This window comes from Diorhabda sublineata, chromosome X (assembly GCF_026230105.1).
Source record: "Diorhabda sublineata isolate icDioSubl1.1 chromosome X, icDioSubl1.1, whole genome shotgun sequence".
In the NCBI taxonomy this organism is placed as follows: Eukaryota; Metazoa; Arthropoda; class Insecta; order Coleoptera; family Chrysomelidae; genus Diorhabda; species Diorhabda sublineata.
In genome coordinates, this window is record NC_079485.1 from 26,168,228 (window position 1) to 26,194,337 (window position 26,110).

General features: G+C 33.9%; 1 protein-coding gene across 2 annotated transcripts in view; it reads left to right on the forward strand.

Annotated features, from left to right (window-relative positions):
* The window catches only part of LOC130451237 (PRL-1 phosphatase), a 68,576-nt gene that overhangs the window by 26,588 nt on the left and 15,878 nt on the right, over nucleotides 1-26,110 (forward strand). For both annotated transcript variants that reach the window (XM_056790125.1, XM_056790124.1), the window contains exon 3: nucleotides 15,004-15,302. In XM_056790125.1, coding sequence (XP_056646103.1) covers nucleotides 15,004-15,302 — 299 coding nt within the window. The remainder of the gene's footprint in view (nucleotides 1-15,003; nucleotides 15,303-26,110) is intronic.

Genomic DNA, 26,110 nt, shown 5'->3' on the forward strand with positions numbered 1-26,110 from the left:
TTAGATTAAAAACTGAACGTTAAATGCCTTTTTCCAACGTGTGATTTGTACATGCGATAAAGACTAATACGCTCTGTTAAATATTACCATAAGTTAACCATACTTCAGAGTTCTCTCTACGCTTAAAGTACTTGTTCCTTCCTTATATATTTCCATATGTAGCTGAAAGAAATAATAAGCTGTAATTTTTTGCTTACATCTGTAGTTTTATCGGGAATAACAGCAATATAATTTTTTATATTTCATTTACGATTTCTTCGTATTTAAATTTGGCTTTTGACTCCCCAGATATAAAATTTGTTCTAATTATTATGAGGAAAATGGGTTAAAAAATAGATATATAGCTAAAAAATATATAAATTTTATTAAATTTGCGGAGCATTTGAATTCACTTCCCACGGAGATGTTTAAAGCGGAGTTATAAATTTTTCTGCTGATACTTAGATGCAACTCTAAAAAGTCCAGAAGCATACTTTAGTTTACTGAAAAATCTCTTCAACTTCGTTAAGTTGCTGGAAGTGTTGAGTCTGCCTGGATATTTTTGAAAATTTCAGTCAAAAACGATAAAAGTAAAGTAAAGTAAATTCCTAGATATAGAAGTAAACTCCAGAATACCATAAATTTCCTATCACGAGTCACCACTGAACTAAATTGTGTCAAAAGTTGCTGAATATTTGAGGAGGCGTATTTCGACAAGACAAAAGAAAGATAAATTTGATAAACGTTATACGTAAAAGTTGTAGCTGCATAAAGGGGCGTGAACTGGCAAAGAAAGCATGAGATATGATTGGTAACCATAATGCTTAGACGTTTCAAATACCAAGTATTAAATTTCAATTTTACCAGTGAGGTTGATGGAGTTGTTTATTGAATTAGTTTTCCTTTTACAACTTTCTACAAGGTTTTGTTCAATTTTTGAATAAATTATATCCAGATTATTAATCAACATCTCAATTAATACGAGGCTTGTCCATAAAATTAAATTGGCAACGAATTTTCATAATGAAAATATGAACATAATCGCCGTTTATATCAATGCATTTTTGCCGAAGCGCATTGAAGATAGCTTAACACTTCTTCTTTCAGTTCTTCATTGATTTTGGAATGCGTCCCTCCCAAGTGTTTCTTTAATTCAGGAAAGAGATGGCAATCACTAGGGGCCAAGTCTGGGTATGATTCAGTATTCTTTCCAAATCTGTACGTCCTTCTTTTGAATTGTCTGCACTATTTCTGCACACTCGATACACTTTTCCCTGTACACCTCACTCTGTGGGGAATTAATGTCTACCGGAAAAACCTTTTTCGCACACAAAAAAAAGAATTACAGAAGTGGAAGCTCCATCTTTCAGGGCTTCTAAGGCAAGATTGAACGTTGTAGACAGCTCGCCGGGGTGGAGATTGGTAGAAAAGGAGCCAAGCTACACATCAGTCTTAATCTCGCCTAACAGCGTTCCGCACTTCCATAGGAACCTTATTTTATGGAAAACCCTCGTATAAAGAAAAATTACAAAGTTTCAGATAATATCAATATCTTTCCGATCTAATATAATTGGAAAACTCAAAACTCATCTAATTGTGTTGTCCAAACCGTTTAAAAATTTGCCAATCTATTTCACAGAAAGATTTAAACCGCCAACTTTTCCTCAAAAGTTTATTGAATTAAACTTATTAATTACCAATTTATTCTCGTAAAAAAACAGAAATAATTTTTTATTGTAATAGGAGTTAAATACGATGCGTGATTGTACTTGGTTCTCTGCTGTTTTTCCTCAACCTTGAGTGAACCGGTCACTGATTTTGACTCATTTTACACTAGTAACGCATCAAAAAATGCCAAGTGATACAAAGGAGCATTAAGCAAATGATTAACCTTTTCTTGTTAAAATAGTTGAAAACTGCCACAAAAGCTCAAGTCTATTAAGAAATATGAAATGACAATCGACACCCACATTTGATAGTGTAAGAAAACAAAGACAAACAAAGACTCGATTGAATTACTGTGAAAACGACCCTTGCAAAATACCAAATCATCTCCGTATTAGACTTAAGACTTATGAGGATATATTGGAAAAATCTTAGCCTACTATAGAACCAAACAAAATTTCAATGTCAAAATATTTTGTTACTCAACATATTCTCCTCTTATTACAGCGAACCTGCAACGTCTCTAGACCTTTCAAAAAAATGTAAGTCGTAGTAATGTCGAATAGTAATTTTCAGTTATTGTTCTACCCTTATCTAAAAAATCAATCATGATTACTCCATGGCAAAACTGAAGCAAGAACTTTTCCAGCAGATTTTTGGACACGAAACTTCTTAGGTCTTGGAGAACCAGAGTGTCGCCATTCCATCAAATGTTGCTTTCTATCTGGATGGTAGAAATGTACCCATGTCTCATCCATAGTAACAATTCGGTTTAAGAAGTCTACATCGTAATTAAATCGAGCACAGATCGAACGCGATGCTTCTACCCTCGCAGCAATTTTTCTCATATCCAAATTGACGTGAACTATATGATGAACGCGTCCGTATGAAATATTCAGTGTTTCAGATATCCGTTTTAGCCCAATTCGACGGTCTGATAAATAATCACGTCATGAACTGCATCGATATTTTCGGGGACTGACACAGAAACTGACCTTCCCGATCGGTCATCATCTTCAATGGAAAATTTACCTCTTTTGAAGCTTGCATTACAATTTTTCACGGTCGCATACAAAGAACATTGATCACCAAAGGTATTAAGCATAACTTCGTAAATCTGCTTACCTCTTAACCCTTTCCAATACAGGTACTTGATGATGGCTCGATACTCCAATTTTTCGATTCTCACAATTTCGGTGGACATCTTTTTTCTTTTAATTTATTGCGTAACTCTGGTTTACTTTTTTGACGTCCAACTTTACACTGACACTTCTAATAAGTTATTTATGAATGGAACTGGTCTAGGCTAACTAGATATCAATACATCCTCGTACAATTCCCCTCTCGATTTCCAAAGGTCAAATAGGCACCGAATATTTGCGACTGCATAAGCAGTTGAAGCGACGGAGGGTTGCAACTTGTACACCAAACAAAACTGATTTTTATATTGGAAGTATCGTATAAAACCGCGTAGGAGACGAATAAAAACTTTTATGACCGTCCTGTTATTTATAATAACCACACACTACAAGTAAGTGCTCGATGTATATTGGAGGCAAGACGATATATCGTAGAGCAAAAGTGATTCGTTGTAGAAACTTTCAAGTAATCTGCAATGTTTCCAAACCAAAATTACCTTGTGGAAAGTTTGTCTATTGTTGCAACGGTTGCCATACAAGAAAAATATTAATAGCCAAACACTATTTCATATATTTACCGAGGTTTTCACTATACTTCACTTTTATTGCATTGCAATGTTTCAATTTTCAAAACTGCTCTGATAACTTGGACAAATTTTGTACCTCCAGTAACTGAATTATAGATATTTTTCACATCATATCCGCTCAAAGTTTAATATAATTAATAAGTTTTTGTTTTGTATTTTCTACTTTCAGTGTTGATCCCCTATTTCCGTCCAAGCTTTACCGCCACCAAAAACAAAAACAATATAATGCATTTATTTTTGGTTACAACCATAAATTCTGTCGTTTTTGACATAAATATCTCCAGCAAATTATATCGTGTAGCTAGTTTATTCTCGTACTTACATCAATTTTTTCCTGTAATGATTTCTGAAAATAGCTTTTCTTTCGTTTTTAATCCTATCTTTTTTTAGTATTTACAAAATATCTTGGTAGTTATTCGGATACAACCACAAATGCAATATTCACAAAGTCAAGTGGTATTTATTATGTTAAAATCAACTTCCATACTGCACATAATCACACAACTCTATTAAGGTATGTTGTTATTTAGTTCAAATAGTTTTGAAGCACCAGATGGTTCAGAAAGTCGTGAAAAAAAGCTATCTACTTTACTTGGGATCTAACCCACTTTGTATTACGCTGAATACAGTTAACTCACGCCACACCATTTTAGACCGCCGGAATTATAACGTAGTTCATGGAAAGAGAGTACGGAGCACGCATTTCGATTACAGTTTTTTATCAAAGTGTTGCAAGGCGACGGCGAGGCTTAAAATTATCTTTTTTACCAGTAAACGAAAATTCTCGGATAATTATTATTCAAGTTATGTAATTACCATTATTTTAGGTATTAATTGAGGCTCGGTATCCTCAAGGGTATATATAAGCGTACAAATTTTTTGAATTTCTTATTTCTTAGACCTTTTGGTATGTTTATGCTTCTAAATATTCTTGATTTTAGGTCGCTTTGTTTTAAAATTGGTTTTTTAAATAATTTTTTAAAGATAAAAATTGACATTTCGACTATTCTTTAAGTCTTTATCAAAATATGATATTGAGGCTGACAATTTGCGTATTTATATTAATTAATAGATCACCGACATCATGAATATCAAAATAAAAATAAAATCAAAATAGAAATCTGTTTTTACATAAAAATTTTTTTCTTAATATTTACATCTCAAAAATATGTAGCAGCTATTTATATTATATTATAAGTAAATTATACTTAAATTATTTAGGTATTTTTATCAATCTTATGAATGTTAACCATTTCTAAACATTCTTTTTTTCGTGTACTAGATTCCGTTTTAAAAATTTTCTAATCTGTATAATTAAATTTCTGTTTTTTTTTTTGATATTTCGTGGTTCGTTGATGCAATTTTATTTTTTTTATCGTATTGATGACCTCCTAGTCTATTTTCTAAATAGTGAGATGTCTGCCATATGTAGACAGCGTTACAATCATTACAAGATATTTGATATAAGATTTAACTTCTTTTGTATTTTTGTGTTATGTCCTTCATATTAATATCATATTTATTGAAACGTCAAAGTTTTATCTGTCTTTAAAAAATTATATAAAAAACTAATTTTAAATCAGAAGAGTTCTAAAACCAAGACGATTTGGAAACATAAACATATCAAAAGGTCTAGGGAACTAGAAATTAAAGACCTTTAAGGCCGATGACTTATTTTTCTTTTCACATCCATCTTCAACTGATTTCACAATTCTTCTCCACGGGTTGCGATTCTGTAATTTTGCACTGTAATTTCTACATCTCTAATATTCCCCAATACTTCATCAAACCATTTTTTCTTTGGCCTCTCTCCTCTTGAACTTCCTGCCCCTTCTTCAATGACCCCTTTTGCAAATTCATTTTTCAGCTCCCTTTCAGTACGCCCAAACCATCTTACTCTTTGAGCTTTCACGTATCTTGCTATGGATGGGTATTTATACAAATTCTTTAGTTCTTCGTTAGTTCTTCTTCTCCAAAGTCCTCCATTTGCTTTTATTCCCTCCAAATAACTTCCTTTGCCATATAACTAGTTATGTTTCTTTTGTTTTTGTTAAAACCCATGTTTCACTTCCGAATGTAACTGTTAGTCGTATTATTGTTAAATATATCCTAATTCTTACTGCTCTAGGATCCTCTGCATAGCCCACAAGGATCTTTCCAATTCTTTCTTACATAACATAGTCATATACTATCTTCAATTCATAACAGCATAAAATTAATTAGAAAATATTTCTCTTGTCTTCTTTTAATTGCACAAAATAATGTACATCAACTCTCCATTATTTGCCATACACGTTTTGAGTTATTCGGAAATCGATTTTTGACCCCACAAATTTTTTGAGAGAAAAGGTGATTGAGATGATCTTTGAGAAGACATAGTGATATATATGTCAAAACAATCATAACTTGATTGACGTTTTTTTATTTTTTTTTTGGAATGTGCATAGATTTGTCCTGCGTCATTATAATTTTAATTATAATTATAAATAGTTTTATCACGAATTTACTAACCATACTACGGTAACTAATTCGTCTTGATTGAAAAGAGAATTGCATTAGCACAAAGTTTGAAAAATACGTTTAGAAAATTAACTATTAATATAAATTTACATAAAATAGATTACAAACTTTATTAAACTTCTTTGTACCAACTTGTTTTTATGGTTTTATGTGTGACATGTAAAGGAAAACGTGAAATTCTTGCGAACATTGATTTTTATCCAGAGGTCATGCAAAAAGCCTGTTCTACCTGGATGGCCTAATAAAATAGCGTTCTACATCCATGTTTGCAGAGAGAACCCACAATGACAACGAATTGAGTTCACGGCAGTGGCCTCGGAAAATGTAATGGATTTTCTAGATCCGTTTCCCCACATTTTTATAGAAGCCTCAACTAGTTTATTTCATAAACTCCTAGAAAAAGATGTAAATTATAATTATGTTTGTTTAAGTGAAACATAAAAAATTTTATAGTCTATGCTCAGTTGAAATGTATCGCTATAAATATTTTACAATTTTGATGCAACTTAGTAAAATATTTCATTATTTCTGCAACTAACTTCAAGAGACATTCATTTTAAGTTTCCTAGTGTCTGTTGTTCTTTATAGTCTATTTCAGAAAGGTGTAGAGTAATAAAATGGGGAATTCTGTCGACTCTGAGTTCGACTCAATATCGGTGTCGGCCATAGGTGTAGGTTTGAAATTGTATTGTTGGTAATATTAAAATTTCAAGTAATTTCCTAGAGAATTAGGAAAAGTATGTTTTCTGGCCTGAAGTGTCAATATCGATATATTGTGTGGGGATTACTTAGGTAGTAGATATACAAATTATACATATTTTGCGTTTAATAAGTACCGTTTAACCTTCTATTAGTGCCTCTGCCTAATTCCAACCCTATTTCAGATTCGGCTTTCCTTTTCACGAGTATCCTACTGGCACGCCTTTAGCACACTATTTTTAGTGTTTGTGAATGGATAACAATAGGCTAAACCTATATATCGACCCCAACCCGGGTGGTACTACCTGCAATTGATAAAAAGAAATTATTTTATTACTTAATTACAATTAAATCAATGCCAAACTATGAAAAAGTGGCTTAAATATTCGTTGGGTCCCTCTGTGGTCCCTTTGCATGATCAATGAGGTTTTATTACTCTATACCTTTCTAAAATCAACTTAAGTTTTATTCGATTACCTTCAGTAACATAATTACCTCGAAACAATAAACATCAACAAATTTTTCTATCTTTTCAAAAACATGTGATAGAATATTGCGATCTAAAAATTTCAAAGTTAGGTGATAATATTTTTGTTCGCGGTAGATATCCTGAACATGTTCTGTCACCAGATTCATGCGCAGTTTGAAATTATGCGTTTGCGGTGCTAATAAAACATATTCAAGATTTAAAATCCTGTGTTCGTGGAGCACAGATTTCTAATTCCAAACGTGCTCTGAATACGTACAATGTATCCTCGGACATGGGTAAGGCGCATGTGCATTCATTTTTTTTTGTGATATTTACCATGAAATAACCTCTAACCTATCTGGTTTTCTACGTGATTGTATTTAAAAATCGTAGTCAAGTACCACAGCTATTTTCATGCATACTTTGAGATGATTGTGACTGGAAGTATATTGGGCAGACTAAGAGATCCGTTATTGTCCGGTTTAAAGAGCACATAGCTCATTTAAAATATGGACGGATCGGAAAATCAATATCATAATCATGACATAAATACTAATAATGTAAAATTGTTAAAAAATATATCCAATAATAATTTGTTGGGTGCATTTAAAACTATTGAAATTGCTAAATGTAAGAGTAGTTTAAATAGGAACAAAGGGCCAATTCCTCACAGCCCACTCTATAGTTTAGAAGTCGAGGAATGAATGTGTAGATTTCCGTCAAGGAGATTTTTCCGTTGGAATTAATTTTCGCGGGATGAGGTTTATTGGTGGGATAATTTAGTATAAAACAGGTTAGTCAAGTCATTAGGTTTTAGTTTACCTTCAGTCTCTGGAAGACGATAACTTGGTTATCGAAACCGTGTCAGACAGTGTAATTGACCGACAATGTACTCTCATAGACGTTTCATACCAATATATGATCACGTCGATTGGGAGAGAAGCTGGGAAAATTCTGAAATACAGAATGTCAAAGTTGAAATAGTGCTAATTGTTGCAGATTCGTTGAGATCCATGACTAAAAACCACAATAAACTAGTCCTATATCACTAAACAAGTCCCAAATATAGAACACATCTATCTATGTAACGACATACGTTTTGTGGCATAGGTATTTGTTTGTAATAAAAAGTAAACAGTTATTCGAAAAAAAAAGGGCGGAAGAGAAACCTATTTGTAACTTAGTTCATGGATTTTTACAGTAATTCTTAATGGAAAATTCTGCAGCCCGCAGCGGCGTCTCATTGTTAAAATAATGAATTATGATCGATAATGATGTTATGATGAATTTTTATATTTTTTTGGCTACAACGCCGTCAGTGATAAAGACATCAAATTATTTTTTATTTTTAATAATAACTTGTTCGAATCATAATTTAAATTACTTTATTGGCTTTTTTGATAGCTGTATGGTGTCTGGCGTGTTGTGGATGATCGTCCTTTCATCTTTGGTTATGAAACATACAAACTCTCATTTTATGGTTAAACAACGCCAAACACTCCCGCGAATTTGTCACATGGTCCCCTTTTTGGTTGATTCTAAGTAAACGCGGCACACATCTTGCATAAAGCTTTCTCTAATTTGTTATTCTAAAGTTTAACCATTGAATCGTGTGAGATGCCAATGGATTCCACAATATCTCGTACTTTCAATCTCGGATCTCTCATGTTACATGAATTTTTTCGGGTGAATAGATCTCAAATGGATGTCCAAAATGTTACCTCATTTGTCAATTTTTTATTGTTAAAAGTGATAATTTTTTCGCATAATAATCCTCAATGGGCGAATTTTTTTCTCAAAACACAAGGTAGTCTTACATACACAAAATAAGTGAAGCGCTTTTATTCAAATTTTCACAGAAGTGAAATTATAAATGACTTGACAGTTCTTTCATTGAAAAAAAACACTTGTTGACCCGCCCTCGTACTTCCCTTCTAAGCATACATATTTTAAAGTATCGCTAGGTTGTAGAAACGAGGGGCATCATTATAATTTTTGTATTCGGGATGTAAATTTAGGTATTCTACCTGTTTTTCTATGTAAAATAATGCATACCCTTTTTTAGTTGCGGTAGATTCTCCGTAATTTACCTGCCCTAGGATTAATCTCTGTCTGGTCCTAAAAAGGTCCTTGACCGATGGCTCAGGTTACTATGAACTATAAGGAATTCCATTTGATGACATATTACTAACCTGAGCTAAACAGCTTTTCCTATAGTTTGATAAAAACTTATTTATTATTAATATTTAGGTCAGAGGTGAACCATAATAAGTGCATTTTTTTCACTTTTGTGATTTTTACGTTGTGGAGGGATATTTATTGAAGAAAACTATCCCTTATGCAAAATAATATATGACTATATTTTACCTACCATTTTATTTTGCATGTAGTATAATTGTCCTCGATGAAAATCAATCAAAAATGAGGCACTTGAGGTAAAAATATCAAATGTGGAAAAAATGCACTTATGATGGTTTATCTCTGACTTACAGTAATAAAAACTGCACATTTGAAACTTGAATGTAATAGAGGTTCCTTATTACGTTTGCTCTTGCCAATTTTGACTAATTTGACGTTAATATTCATGCTACAAGGTATATCCACAATGTAAGTTCCGTTCCTATTTCTATCAGCAGTAGCGCTGCTGCCGCAGTTCCAAACATCCGCGATAGTTGCTCTAAGTCAAGCCTGCTGCCGACATATTCTTTGTGGATTCTTTAAGATGTCAGCTTTAATTGAAAATTCCGCGTCTTGTGAAATCAAATCTATGATTCGTTTTCTAAATGCAAAGGAAGTTGAACCAAATGAAATTTATCGGTAAATTTGCGATGTTTATAGATGAAATGCTATGAGTGATTAAATGATTCGATGGCTCCAACACTGATCAAGTGCACTGATTCTCGCTGTTGGGTACTCAAAATTATTACTGAACAATAACAAAAACAACGGATGGGCAGTACATTTTTGATACGCTACAATGAAAACTGTGATGTTTTTTATTTCTCACAATGCGTACCTCAAAAAAATCAGGAATCAGTCAGGGACGTGTTTGATTAACCTCCTTACAGCCCGGACTTCGTTACTAGCGAATTTCATCTCTTCTTACGCCTAGAATCTTCTCTTGGTGACCAACAGATTAATAATAATAATCCGCTGAAAGAACAAGTTATCACATCGTTAAAAACACAGGCGGCAACCTTCTACGAAGAAGGTATGCAAAAGCTTGTGCCACGCTATGACAAGTGTCCTCAATATTTTGGAAGCTATGTAGAGAATTAGTTTAACAACTGTAGATTTTTGTACAATAAATATTTTTTCTGTATCTGTTTTTTTATACCTATAACCAAATGGAACTTATGTTGTGGATATACCTCGTATAATAATTATAAAAGATACGGTTTTCTAAATAGAAAAAAAAGTCAGTGATACTTACATCTTATCTGATAAATATAGGTACAACATATTTAGGGGGGTCAGAAAGTCAACTCATGTATAATCCGAAGCCGTGTCAAACATTTTAAGGTTATGACAGTTTCACTTAAAAATAACTGTTGCGATGTTGATTTTATGCCAAAAAAAAAAGAGATTTAGAAAGTACTTTTGCCTTTTTATGAATTGCTCAAATTTCTAACGAATGTTTTGAAGCTAGTTCTTCGAGAGAGGTGTAGGCTAGATATTACCTTTTTGCTCTAGACGTGTCGTACACACTGTGAATGGTGGATGATGAAAATTATTCAAGTTACCAAATTAGGTACTCAACTCTCTCACTTTTTAAGGATTTCGATAAAAGTTTATCTGTGGGACTGGACTATTTATCTTTATGTCTATTTATATCTATAATAAAAGCTGTGGAGGTCTGGTTTGCAGAGCAAGACGAAACATTTTTTTTGAAAGGTCTAGAGACGTTGCAGGTTCGCTGTAATGAATGTATCCAATTAAGAAGAGAATATGTTGAGTAATAAAATATTTTGACATTGAAATTTTTTGCTTCGTTCAAATATATCCTCGTATATATTAGAGTCATCAGTAGTATATCATATATACTGCGACCCAAATGATCTATGTGTTCCCCTTTTTTGCTAAAATACTGGGGATCCTCAGTGCCTATAGTTGATCTACTAATTCACTCCTCTTAGAATGTGGGATGGTTGTAGCGGCGTGATCTCTTCGTCTTCTATTTGATACGCTTCCAGGTGCAGTGCTCTGAGGTTCCGTACTATCTTACACTTAGAGAGAATGTGGATAGAGATTTCATCCTCCGCGCAACAGAATCTGCAGGCTGCATTATCTGCTAAGTCTAACGTCTTCAGTGTCCATTGAGGCGACAGTCAGTTTGCTTTTCAAACGTATTATGGTTATCACAAACAAGAAATTTATGATTGTTACTTGTTTTACCTTTTATAGTCCTATTAGAAGGTCTTTGAAGGGTTGTTTTATTCGTCTATATATTATAATAGGGTCTAACGTAGTACTCGCAATTATGTCTACAACTATTATTAAAGACCCTTGTCTATGACTAACATCTTGTAAGTACACCCATTCTGCCTACCTTCATTTTTTTCTGGTGTTTGAACGTTTTGCTGAAGCGGTGCTTGTGGTGGAAACCAAAAGGTATTGGTAGGGTCTATAAATAGTGTGTATATATTTTTGAACATTAATAAAAATGATAAAATACCTTACTACGATAATAGAGGGGTGGTACCGCACCCTTTACTAACCTCAAACCTTTGCCATTTTGTCTGAAATAAGAAGGATTAAAATTATTTGGATATATTTTCAATTTTTTCCCTTTTTTATATATATATATATATATATATATATATATATATATATATATATATATATATATATATATATAAAATAAAAATATAGATAATATAGACTGGTAAATATTTATATCCTCACGGTTTTAGTTGTCTTGCCTTAAATAACACTTAAAACTTTTACACGCCTATTAAAGGTATCAAAATAACTTTGTACGTGTATAAGACTAAAACGCTTTTTTACGACTGAACACATGCTACAATGAGATTAACAAGTTGTTGTTGGTAAGCATCTGCTTCAGATCAACTACGCATTCACTATATATCAAATATCAATGCTGTTCTGTGATTGGCTAGACATTATAGCTCCTAGTGTTACCTATCCTCAAATCTAGAAACATATTAGTTATGCTAATGATTCAAGAGAGTGCGCTACAGTTCATTTTCCTCTCCCGCATCAGCGAGTTTCCTACCATGCGATGACTGTCGTCGGTAAAAATTCCTGTTGTTGTGTACTGTCTCTTGTATATTTGCAGTATGCAAAGTTGTGGACCAAGTACGCTATCTACGACACCCTTGCTGAAATATAAACAAGTTTGGACTTTTCTTCGTCAACTTGCATTTGGAAGTATGAAGTAGTTTAAGGAATGAGTTCTTTTAATTTTGTTTAGCAGTACTTATTACCATACTCTGTCCAAAGCCTGTCCGATATCGAGAAAACAGCAGAATAGTATTCTTTGTTTTTTAGGTAGGTCCTATGTTATTATACGTAGGAGTGGTTTTTCAAGAAGTTTGGACAATGTTGGTAGCAGGCTTATTGGACGGTAAAATGACACGTTGATTGGGTCTTTGCCTGTTTTACCGATCAATATGATTTAAATGATTTTGGTCAGTGTCCGAGTCTTATGATTAGCATGATTTTTGATAATTTTTTTCAGCACTTTGACAATTATTAGGTGCTTGTTGGGATTAAATAGTTTTATTTCATCATGTTCTACTTTTGAAGTCAATGCTTTTATAGGACATCTTGTGTAAAACAGATATTGCTAAATTTAAACTGCAGAGTCTATGTTATATTTATAAATCACATGTCTGATTCTTGTTTCGACTGATTTCTATTCAAATGAAAGGCGCTCATTTACCGATGTTCTTGTCTAATATACAATAGTCGTGATTATTTTTTTCAAAAGCACTTTCTTCTTTTAGTCCTGATTAGTAGGTTAACTAAACTAATTTCTATTTGTGGGTGACTTTGAGTTCCACTTTTGCAATTTTTTGTATTAGAATCACAATTTAGTTAATATTAATTTGTAAACGTTTGATCTAATTATGATAGTCTTTTAATTTTTTACATATTCATAAACACTATACATATTCGAAATTTCTTGATATATTTGTTATAAATGTTTATTATAAATATTAGATACGAATCGAAAAGTCAAGGTTAGATCAACGGTCAGTACTTTTTGGGGAAAATCCAAATAAAAAACATAACGAATTACCAAATATTTTAGGAATGACATTTATTGATAAAATTCATATTATCCTAAAGATAGATTGCACGTCAGTTATAAATATATAAATAGTTATTGCAAGTTTACGAACCATGAAAAGCATAAAACTAAAATAAGTATACTTATACATACTTGAACTTTAACCCCTGAAAGGGCGATGTATTTAATTAAAAAGCAAGCTACAATTGGAAATGCCAGATGTTGCCCGTTTGAAGGTTATCTTCATGGCGAATTGTTTCAATATATAAAAATCAGTAATTTCAAATAATGGATGCGGGTCTGTGCTTTTTTTACCCGTACATGTTAGAACGGAATTTAGTTGCACGAGTTTTGGAATAAAGCGGTTATATTAGATGCATGTTCGCGGTGTCGAGTTGCCAAAATGGACGCCACTACATTTATGTTATGATAGTACTTTGAAATATCGGTACTTATTCGTTATGCCTCCTTCGTTACGGCCATCTTTGAACTTTCGACACCATTCACTCATGAAGTTTTCTCGATACACACGATTCATTTTCCGATGGATTTCTGCAGCACTATGGCCTTCAGCCTGTAGAAAACGAATCACACTTGACAGGAGCATCAATAATAGCGGACATGTTTACGTGGCTGTAGCACAACGCCGACTGACGCCTGAATGTCAACAATGGCGGCGACAACATTTCAGAGTAGTAATGTAATACAACTGGATGTAAACCAATGAGAGAGAGCGTTCCTGGTGTGGACCTCCTCAGGTTAACCTGATAAGAAATAGTCTTTATTTTAGTAAAGTGATCCTTAGAGATCCTTCGCATGGACATGACCAGGAAAGCTTGAAGCAAAAAGTAATCACTAATGTGATCCTAGTGTGGATCTCGGATAACCTGATAAGAAATAGTATTTATTTTAGTAAGGGGATCCTGAGAGATTCCTTATATTTACATGATCAGGGAAACCTAATGAGAAACTGATTTATTTTATCAGGGTTATCCTGATGCGCTCCTAGCATGGACCCTATCAGGTTTTCTGCGATAAGGTTAATCTTGTTTTAATCTAATAAGTTCATTATGATGTTTCAAGTAAATGAGGATAAAATGCTAGTCGGGCTGCCACTCACCATTTCGCAGGACCCATTCATAAGTGTCTCGATGACAGATGCGAAGATAAAAAGTGACCCATTCTATGGCCACCGTAACCTCTAGTTCTTAACCTTTTGGACATTTTTTTCATGTGCCTGAATTAATCAATGAAAAAATCAGGATTTGCTTTATTGAAGTAATGAAACTATTATTTTACTCGTTTTTGATAACTATTAACTAATCTTGTAATTAGTTAGAAATTAAAATGTGTTGTATAGAAATTTGCACAACTTCACACACCCTATAAAAATAGTCAAAGAAAGAGTAATGTATCCAAATCTCTTAACGCTGTCACGTTGTATACATTAATATTGTATGTAAAAACTCGCTACATTTTCAGTGATAAAAACCATTTGTATAAAATAAAACGAATTAGATCCCGTTTCTCTGTCTGACTAGTTTAAAAGGATGAAGATGAATTATTTAAATAAACCAATTTTCCATCATCTAAATTCCAGTTCGGTCTGTACATCCTCCTTTTTTATTCCACAGTCGCCGAATCATTGACCCTTATTATAATAGTACACGAGACACCGCTTTGTTGCAGGAGCTGGAAAAACATCGGGTAACAGCCGTAGTTAGAGTTTGCGAACCGTCATATAAAGTGGAAGAGCTGAACAACCACAACATTGAAGTCTTCGACCTTAGTTATCCAGACGGCACTTTTCCACCGAACAAAATAGTCGAGGAATGGTTCAAAATCCTTAAAAATCAGTTCAATGACAATCCCGACTGCTGCGTAGCCGTTCATTGCATCGCTGGGTTAGGTAGAGCTCCAGTTATGGTAGCGTTAGCTCTTATTGAACTAGGGCTTAAGTACGAAGAAGCAGTAGAGCTGATTAGAGAGTAAGTGTATTCATATTATTAATATGTATATATATTTAAACGTCTCCTTATTTTTATTATAAAAGTAATTTTAAAACATGTGGTATATACAGGGTGGCGCAACAGAACGTGAATTTATTAAGTATAGGCTAAAAAAATAAATACATAAGGTATTGTTGAAATAAAAGATATGATGATTAGGTAACTAAATGAAGTTTATTTTTTAAAAATAACATCATCTAAATGACGGCACTCGCGAACGCAGATTTGTGAAAACTCTCGTCAATAAATCTGGGGTGATTGCTGCCATTTTCTGGCGGATATTTTCCCTAAGGTGATTGATGTTCTTCGGATGTAGACTTTATATTTGAGGTGTCTCTACAAAAAAAATCAAGAGGCGTTAAGTCAGGTTTACGTGAGGGCCAAGGGATATCACCTCTTTTGGAATTTAGTCTTGCAGGAATCAGCCGCCATAGTCATTTGATGTGTGACAGGTCGCTCCGTCTTGATCTCGCAAGTTCTGGACTCAAATAATATCCCTCTAATATCGCAACATAAGGGTCGGTGTTAACGGTGATGTTTCGTCCTTGCGAATCTTCAAAGAAGAGAGGGCCAATAATTCCTTTGCTTGAGATTGCTGTCCATACATTTACTTTCGAACTATGTAGTGGTTTTTGAAGTTTAATTTTTGGATTTCGATTTTGTCGATTTACAAACCTATTTAAATGAAAATGAGCCTCATCTGTAAAAGGGATGTTGTCAAAAGTGGAAAATCGACTAAGAATTTCTTCAGCAAATGCTAACCTTGCTCCAAAGTCGGCATCTTTCAATTCCTGTGTTAACTGGACCTTATAAGCATAAAGTTCAAAATCCAACTTCGTCACGATAAGTTTAAAGCCGCCCTATCACCCTATCAATATTGTCTGTGGACCCAGACGTTCTTGGACGACCTTTTGCTGGTGGATGAAACGTGGAAGCGGTCTCTTTAAAACGCTTAACCCATATTTTAATCGGAGCTTCATTAATGTGTCTTAATCCATATTCTGAACGATACAGTCGCCTTTTCAAGAAATATGAACGATCTTTCGCGTAAAACGCGCGACGCTTTTCGCCGAAGTGACTCATAGCTACTAAAACTCCACGAGTGCGACTATCCAACCACGCTAATCTCCCCCCGACCACGCACCGTTTACCGCGCGAAAAAAAATGATGCAATATGCACGTTCTATTGCGCCACCCTGTATTTTTATTTATAATATGGGGGTTTAGAGGTGGAAAATTCATTAGTCATTTATTATAGAAATGTATTATATGAATTAATATTGAAAGATTTTGATATTTTCAAAAAATTGATGTTAGAAGAACAGGAAAGTAGGTATACAACATATAAATATCATTTGTCGACTCGTTGTGTACTTCAAAGTCGTGTTAAAGCTAATTGCTAATTGTTCACCTGTAAATAATCAAGTATTAGAGTTTTTTTGTAACTTTCAACAACAAAAGACCTTACCGGCGTTCGGAGTTTCGCAGGTGTAGTAACAAAACATTTGCGATGTTTATCGAAATGCATTCGTATATATCAAACATGGTTCTCTAAGTTCAAATTACTGACTACTAGGAAGACGATTAGGAAGACGAATTATCTGCTAAAGGCAGAAGTGGAAACAAATTCATGTTAGACCATCGAGGAACCATTCAACAATATTTGCGCCAAATTGTAAAAACAAACAAAGCAGGTTTTAGTCTGTCGGAAGACCATCTATGTGACATATCGCTTTAACTTTACCATACAGAAGCGTTTTTTTGTTAGTTTGATCATTGAAGACGAAAAATATGCCCTATACGAGGGTTGCCTTAAGTTTTTACCACTGAACAATAAGGTGCGTTACTGAGTTGTGGTAGCACTATTTTGTGAATATTGACCTTTGTTATCACGAAGCCAGAAATTGTCCAAGTTGTTAAAAGTGAACGTTTACAAAAAAGCAAGTTTAATGGAAATCCCTCGTGAAGGCTTACTGTTTGCAATTGATTTGCAGAATTTCGTCATTATCGTGATAAATGTCGGACAAAATCAGTATTGATTGTGCGCGATTGAATAATACCTACAGAGAAATTTAGGCGACTCTTTGATATAAACATTGATATAAAACGTCTTATCATTCTTTATCTCATAAATCACTGAATATTTTAAAGAGAAAAACATCGAATTAATGTCTTATTACATGTATTCACACGATTTATGACTTTTCCTTTTTATTTACTGCCAAACACAGGATTCGTGGACAGCGATTTTCGTCACTTCAAGTGTTGTTGAAGACTTTCAACACCATTTTCCTTCAGAGTAAAAAGAATGTAAAAAGGTTTAAACGCATGCAAAAATGTATTGACGAATATTTCGAAAAGCAATCTTTTGTTCGTTTCTGTGTCACTTTTGGTGGAAACTTAATGGCAAACCTCGTATGATAATTCAAAATGCATAAAGCAGTGGCTCTCTTCAACTGAATTTTCAAGTGCCGAAATCTGAAGAAACTGTTAAAGCAGATCATTGTGGTGATCAGTTGGATCGAGTGAACTAATCTTTGATCGAAAACTATCACTCTTCATTCACAACCTTGGATTTTGATTTACTCCTCTCTTTCGCTCCAATATCATACTTCAAATATGTGATGTCGCTTTTCAATTTACAGTGGCGTTTGAATAAAGGCCAACAAGAAGAAATTTCAGGAAAAAAGAGTAAAAAAGTATTAACGTGTTTAGCACTCATCAAATACACTGAAATATTATGAATTCATTTTAAAAATTATGACGTATAATAAACGGTGAAATAATTTTTAAACTAGAACGAATTTATTGCACTATTAAGCTTTTCTCGTTCGAATAAAAATACAAGTAAAAAAACCACAGTTCTCCAACATTAAAATATTGTTTGCACTTTCTAAACATTCATGACTGAAAAGTAAACAATCTACTAATATTTATGAGTCTATTGTCTTGTTGAAGATTTTTGTAGTGAATGTATTATTTTGCACTCGAGTTTACCTGAGAATGTCATATGTTTTTAATTTTTCGTTTTCAATAATTACTTCTTGTTAAATTAATGGTTATTTTCGTCAAAATTTCTCCCAATTTCATTCGCTTAGAAAAGCATTCGACAAAGTATTACAAATATCGGAAACTTTTGGATGAAGGTCCCACTAAAATTGCGATTACTTTTAAATCGTCACATATCTGTCACTTGAAACGGGAACATAGAAGCTCTGGCTGTTGCTTTGACAACTCTAAATCACGTACCAAATAATTTAACTTCTTTTGAACAACCAAATGTAGCTTGCCGGCAATGAGATCAGCCGTGAATGTTAGAGAGATTCAAAGCTTCCTGAAGAAACGTTAATATCGGTGTCTTCTTGCAAGCCAATACAATGTCCCAAGGTTCAGTACTAGACCCTATAAACGACATCGCCTATCTAGGTTAAATGTCTATTTGCAGGCGACACTAGTGTCTCTTGGGACAACCGTGATCTCTCGGCACTCCATAGGACCTAATCTTGGTGCTATCATTATCATTATCATATAATTAACGTCGTTGAATTTGTAGAATTCTTAGGGCTTGATGTGGACAATTCCTTGGGATGGGAGTTACATATTGCCGCCTTATCTAAAAAATTGAGTTCCTCATGTTTTGCGTTGACATCAATTTTCAGAAAACGGAACTTATCCACCTCCTTTACAGTTTATTATGGCCTTATTGAGGGTACGTGTGGTGCGACTCAATTTGAGCGAATCTCAAACTACAAAACAGAGCTGTTAGATATTTACTCGGACTGAACAGTAGGACTAACTGCAGGGACTTCTTTAAAAGATTAATAATTCTGACTCTTCCTTCTTCCTCTTTAAATCCATCTGCCTAATTCGTAAGCACGCTTCTCCAATTTCAGAAGGTCATTGCACGACCTACTCCGCGTTCACAATTAGTTAAGAGCTCAATATTTTACAAATCAAAAAAATGCACAATCACTTGCCAATCGAAATCAAATCGATATCATCTTTCCCACATTTCGCAATAATTTGAGGGCATATTTACTGGAAAGTTTTTTACTGTAAACGACTATTCTGATAATAATATTTAATTCCAAGCATGCTGCATACTGGTTTAATTTTTGCTATGGACTCATACTAATTATTACCTATAATTTTGTTACTCATTGTGGTTTTCTTCTGTATTTTGAAGTTTTATTTTATTTGTCTTTTTATTTAGTTATTTTTATGTTTGTTTTTTAGTTTTTACAAGCTTTTGTCTTTATTTTTTTATAATAAAACATTCCTCTATGTCTATGTCTATCTCTATTATTTCCCACAACAAAATCTTGCCAGTTCAAATGCCTCGTCGGTACTGGTAAGTCTATATTGTGAGGTGGCAGATTAAAAATTTGGATTTTCAATTTTACGCTTTCCTTTTTTTGGAATAACGATTCAGTCTTTGTCATACTAATATGGCATTCATCGAAATGGTTAATAGGATCTCACCATATCATTGGAACCCCTTCATTCACTGAACCAATGACGCGCTACAGCTGATGTAGCCCACTTGGGCAGCACACTGTTTGTCTTGCTCTCCAATTACAACACCAAAATATATGAAATAAGCATTTGTTACATTTTCAGAAAATGTTTTGGCTTGTGACTTCACTATATATTCTCCACAAAAATAACAAAACTTATCAGGAAAATGTTTGCAACTGCAGCGCCTATGATGTGCAATTTTTTAAATTTTTTAAATATGTAAACTAAATAAAGGAATAAATAACAATAACCCCTTCTATAAAACCTCTCCGCTTATAAATACAGGTCAATTTAATAACTACTCATAAAATTTATTAAATACAAACAAAAAAAATCTAAAGAACATATTGGAACGTGATATTTTTTTTTATTTAGAAGGTATTAGAATTATAGAAATATTTTTTTTGCACTGTGGTGCAAAAATCGTTTAGGCCAGTGAAATTGTTGCCGTGGTATTATACTTGGTTTCAAATTAGACAAAAGCGGCATTTTTAAAATGAAAGACGGGATTTGATTATCAATTATCAAATTTTATAATATGACTATAGAAATCTACGAAGAGCTTTCTATTCTAATGGAGTATCAATCGTTTTATGGTCGGTGTCTTTTATAGCTGACACTAATCACGTCGGCGGGACCATTTTAGGAGAGGAACACCTGCCATTGAATAGGATTGAATGGAAGACGTACCATTTTTATCGACATAATTAACAATCATGTTTGTCTTGTAGAAAGTCCTTATAAAGTAGGTCGAAAATCTAATTTTAATCCGGAAGTAAACAATTTCATATTTGATTAATTTGGTACCACTAGCTTCTAATGTATTTTTTCTGTAAATGTTTTTTAAATTTATTGAATTAGTTAACGTAGTTTTTATTTTCGGCCAAGTCACTTTCTCTTATCTGACACATTTGGTTGTTTAACTTTTTCTGACTTTCATATTTCCACCAAAAATCAAAATTTCTGAATACTAAACGGTTTTTCGCAGAGTATATTTTTGATTAACTTTTAGGAATCAAATACAACTATAAACACAACATATCTATCTATCTATACTTTCCCTTACTGAAACAGTTGCGTCAAAAAATAAACGAGGCAAAATAGACAAGGTATGCGCTTGTTTCATGACACTGCTTCGCTTTCCAAGGTTACTATAAAAGAATGAAATTGAACACCCACCAAATAGCCTTGATCTGGCCTCGTCCGACAATTTTTTGTTGCAAACAAGAAAAATGATTTAACAGAGACGATAAAATTAGCCGGTGTACGTACATTTTTATCTAAAGATGCATCATATTTTATAGTGGCTTTGTCAGACGTTCTCATAAGTTTATGGAAATAAGGGGGAATATAATCAGAAATAACCGCACTACGTATATTGTTTTAATTGCTTGTGAGAGCATAGAATTCGTTCTGGGGTGAACAACTGTCACTTTTAATTCTACAACAGATACTGAATGAGTTGTAAAGAAAGATGTGCCAAGAAAGAAACCTTGAAAATATTTCAAATGACTTCTGGTTTATCGTGACGACGAGATCTGCCACTTTTGATTTCCTAGTTTTGGACCGCTTAGAGTTCGTCTCCTGTCTATCCACCTCATTTAGCACCATACGACTATTGGATCTTTCCGAGAATGGAAAAATATACCAAACTAGAAGGTCGCGAAAGAGCAGATGGAAGTTATTCTGCAAAAATGCTTTCGACATTGAGAAAAGTGCATTACTACCCAAGGACAGTACCTTGAGGAGCATTACTTCAATTTTATTTCCATTAAAATAATTATTGTTTGATCAACTCTTGTATCTTCTATTCTTTTTTTCATTAATTATACATCTTCTATATCTATAATCTTTCTTCTTCTTCTATATCTATAAAAGAGGATGTCCTAACTGATTGATTCATTCACTCATCAACGCTCAGCCAAGGCTATTAAAGATAGAGACATTTTAAGGGTATGTTTGTATCGTTGTGTACCCCTTATGAAGAGGTAAATTTCGATTTTAAATGGGTAAAACGGGATATGTTTGCAAAATCGATAGATCGATAGATGGCCCTGATATGGAAAAATTTTCCTTTATCCTGCCTTACCCCATGTCCTTTATAATTGGCTCCCTTTTCAGACTGTCGAATGCTTGTTTAAAATCGATGAATAGATGTGTTAAATTAACAATAATGATTTTTTTGCGTTTATCATATCGTTGACGTATGAATACTTTTTCATTCATTTCAAATATTACAAATTTGTGTATTTAAATATACATCAACTGTACTTGAAACTTTAATCTCTCGAAGTTTTTTCTTTGGTACACTACAGACTAGACGTCTGAAAATCAATATGTATTAAGGAGTCTGTAGTCCTTTAAAGTTGTTGAAAATTCGTCGAATGCTTTCTCTACATAATACGCGAAATTTAAAGGGTCGTGAACAGGGAGTGGAAAATTAAATTGGAATAGTTTAAATACTAATTTATCACCACTTTTTCTTTTTATTAAATTTGCAATATTTGTACAAAATAAGATTCACTCGCGAATGGATTATCCATAGTTATAATTGTTGCATTATACTATTTAGCTTGCACCCTTGCCAGGAAAATATTTACTTAGTCCACAAGGTATGCTTAGTTAAAAAGTAAAAAAAAATGATTCAACCTTCACATTTCCATTGACAAACTCATTTTATATTAAATCTATTATGCAACTTAGAACCAACTTGCTGACGTATTTTGGTTTTGTTATGCTACATTCGCAAAATGTACTTTTGAATACTCTTCTATTAACTTCCTCTGTATGTACGAAGGTTGTATAAAAAGTAAGGTTCTCAATGGGAAGGGAGGCCTCGAGGGAAGGTGCTAGGCCATATCCGACAAGAGTACATGTCCGTTCAGCACGTCTGGGCTTTTGCTAAAGGTCAGTTATGTGCCTGTATAAATAATAGTCTAACGAAATGGTGCGTTATAGTGATGTCCAAATAACACAAAAAATTCAGGTTCCAAAAAAAACCATTTTATTCACTCGTTCATATTGATAATGTTTCTTTGAATAAAAACTATCACATACTTTGCTCTCCGCATTGGTGATATCATTCGATAAGTTGCATCCTTCAAAGTAGCCATTTTGTGATTAAATAACACGTACCAGCGGTGTTTCCACTACCCAAAACAGTTCTGTAAACTCTTCGATACTTAACGTTGTATTTTTAGTGAAAGTGTGAACTTTCGGAGCAAAAACACCTTCATAATCAAACTGTTAATAGACATCCTTTTTGGCCTTGACAATTCAAAAGGCTGTAAATATTTACGGGTTGTTTCTGGATCACATTCATAAATTCATTATACATCACCAGTAATCATCCAACTAATTCTTCCAAGATTGAAACAAAACTTGATACAAATTCGTTGATCTAATTCTTTCGACATTTTTTACTATAAATATGCAACGAACGAAACGAGATACTGTAAACAATCTCCCACCGTTCGCGAAATCACATGTGCAGCCGGTAACTAGGCACACCAAGAAGCTCCCAATGATCATGATCAGAACCCACAAAGATCGCTTAAAAATTTTTACACGGAGATATGTTCAATAATTCTGGGACAAACCTCCTATGAAGGGTGACAACATCAGTTCATATAGTTCCAAATTTTGCCCGATTAAATTTTCGGTCAGGTTACTATTAAATACTACTAAGAACTATGTACAATATTGAGGGCTTTAAAACGGAACGGCGACTCCATATAGTGGTAAAAGAATGCCGGTTTTGGATAGATTGTCCAGAATATCAATAGTGATCTTCTTGATTATGAATTTGAAACTTCTTGAATGCATTCCTAAAGCTTCCAATGGCCCAATTGAAAGAACTTTCAACAGAAACGCAAGGTAAGTGCTGGTAGGGTCCTCCGGATACTGATCGACGGACACAAGAAACAACGCCTTGATTGGGAAGTTTCTTCAACAATATGGGAGGGTATGCAACAAAGAACAGTTGTTAGACTCTTTCGTCACAGGATCTGAAACGTGGATGTCACATTATACCCCTGAAACACAAAAAAATTTGAACGAATACAGTCGGCAGGAAAGGTGGTTGGGGTTGGGAAGGGGGTACTCCTGATCGATTTCGTGTAACATTGGACGATAATAAACTCAGACAGACATTATGAGAATTTTACCAAACTTCGGCGAGCAATCCAGAATTGCTTGAGACTACGACACAACAATTCTCGACCCACGTCGTTCGTCAAACACAGGAAATTTTGAAAAAATTTGGGTGCACTATTGCGCCCCATCCCCAAACAGCCAGGACTCATCTCCCAGAGATTATTACACTTAGGTGGTAAATAAGGTCACATGCTTCGTCAACGCATTGGCGGAAGATTTCTTCGACTTAGGAATACGGTCTATTTCTCTATTTTAAAAAAATATGGGAACCGAACTTCGAATATAATCCCAGTAAAGAGTGGCGCAAAAAGAACCCATGAATTTAAGTTGAGTAGTGGGAGCGGGAGGAGCGGAGGGTCGAGGGCTGGTTGTTTTGTAGGTTATGGCGTCCAGTTTTAGTAGCAATGGCGCAGTGGACCGTGACGCATCGCGTTTTCGCTGTTGAACATTTCTTCAAAAGTAATGAATCTGTTATTACTGTTCAACGTCTTTTCCGCACAGTTCAGTGTTCCACGATATGGTTCAATACCTGATCGCAACTCAATACTTCGATGGATTGCTTCTTTTCGCACAACTGGATCAGTTATGAAGCAGAAGTCGTCTGGTCCTCCTCGCACGGAACGAACTCTACATAATGTCGACAGAGTTATGGCGTCGGTTCTTCAAAGTCCTCGCCGCTCCACTAGGCGGCGCGCTCCAACTCTGAACTTGTCTCGATGCTCTTTGCAGCGCATCCAGAACGATGATTGTCAAAAATAATGGAAAACTTCGAAGAAAGACTTTTTATGAGTATCGACGCGGAAGGATACACTGAAGTAATCTCCTAAAAGGATCAGTTTATTGTAAACAGTGCATATCGATATTGCAATGAACAAAGTCATAAATTAGATAATCTAAACATTGTATTCATGTGAGTCGATTTTTCATTTTGTATGTAATCAAAATAATGCAAATTATACTAGTTTGAAATTCATGCGTTTTTTGCGCCACCTTGTATGTATCTGTAACCGAGTATTTGAACTCGATTATTTGATATTTTTGTCTAGGAGAATTAAAAGAATTAAAATCAATATCAATAAAATTAGTAATAAATTGTATATATTGAGCATCCTACGCTTTTAGAAAAGTGACGTTAATCTTCCTTCCGTCATTTTATTTTTATATTAAGAATTATTTTTTAGTCTTCAATTTAAATAAGTATACAAGCGTGTTTTCCAGTTTTTTTAAACTATAATTTATCATACTGAAGATACTGTTTACTATAACTCGGATTTAGTAGTAGAAACACACATTGTACAGTGCGAGTGTAAACAGTTGGATTATCACAAACGATTTCAGAAATTCCAACTTATTCACAACAATTATATATTTATTTTTTGATAGTTTTAGCACAAATGTTAAGTAAGCAGTTTCGGTTAAAACTTGGCGTTTTACAGTTTTTTCTTTGGTTAAATCAACTTTAATGTTACTTTAAATTTATTCTACATCGTAAATAAAATGAAAAATATGTGGTACATCAGTTCTATGTAACAAGATCTACATTCCTTGACACGTTAGATCTTATTGAATCACATTCCGCAGCTGTTCGTAATTTTTGTCAATGCCCCTGTTCATTTCACATAAAGCAGATCTATTAAAGCATACTCAGTGCCTTCAGAAGTATTACACTCATAAGGAATTTTTGACGATATCGTGATTAAGAGCAGATTAATAATATCAACGTTTTTCTTTAAATTTCTTGATTACTGAAGCCGAATATTACAGACTGTAATTTATGGCGAGTTCGTACTTATGTCAAAGGCTCTAAATATCTTTCTTCTTTGGGTGCACTCTTCTAAAGAAGGATGACGATAACCCCAGCAAAATCATTTCTGTCTCTGGCCCTTCTTATCAGCATCTGAGAGTCTAAACCGGTCCACTCGCCAATATTCTGTAGCCATGAAGCCTGTCTTCTGCCAGAATCACATTTTCCCTCGATTTTCCCTTCGATCAGAAGTTGCAAAAGTCTGTATTTGTCACTTATATATGTGTCCCAGATACGAGATTTTTCGAGTTTTTATTAAATATACGACAAACCAATTAGCACAGATACCAAGATATTGTCGTCACCTAAA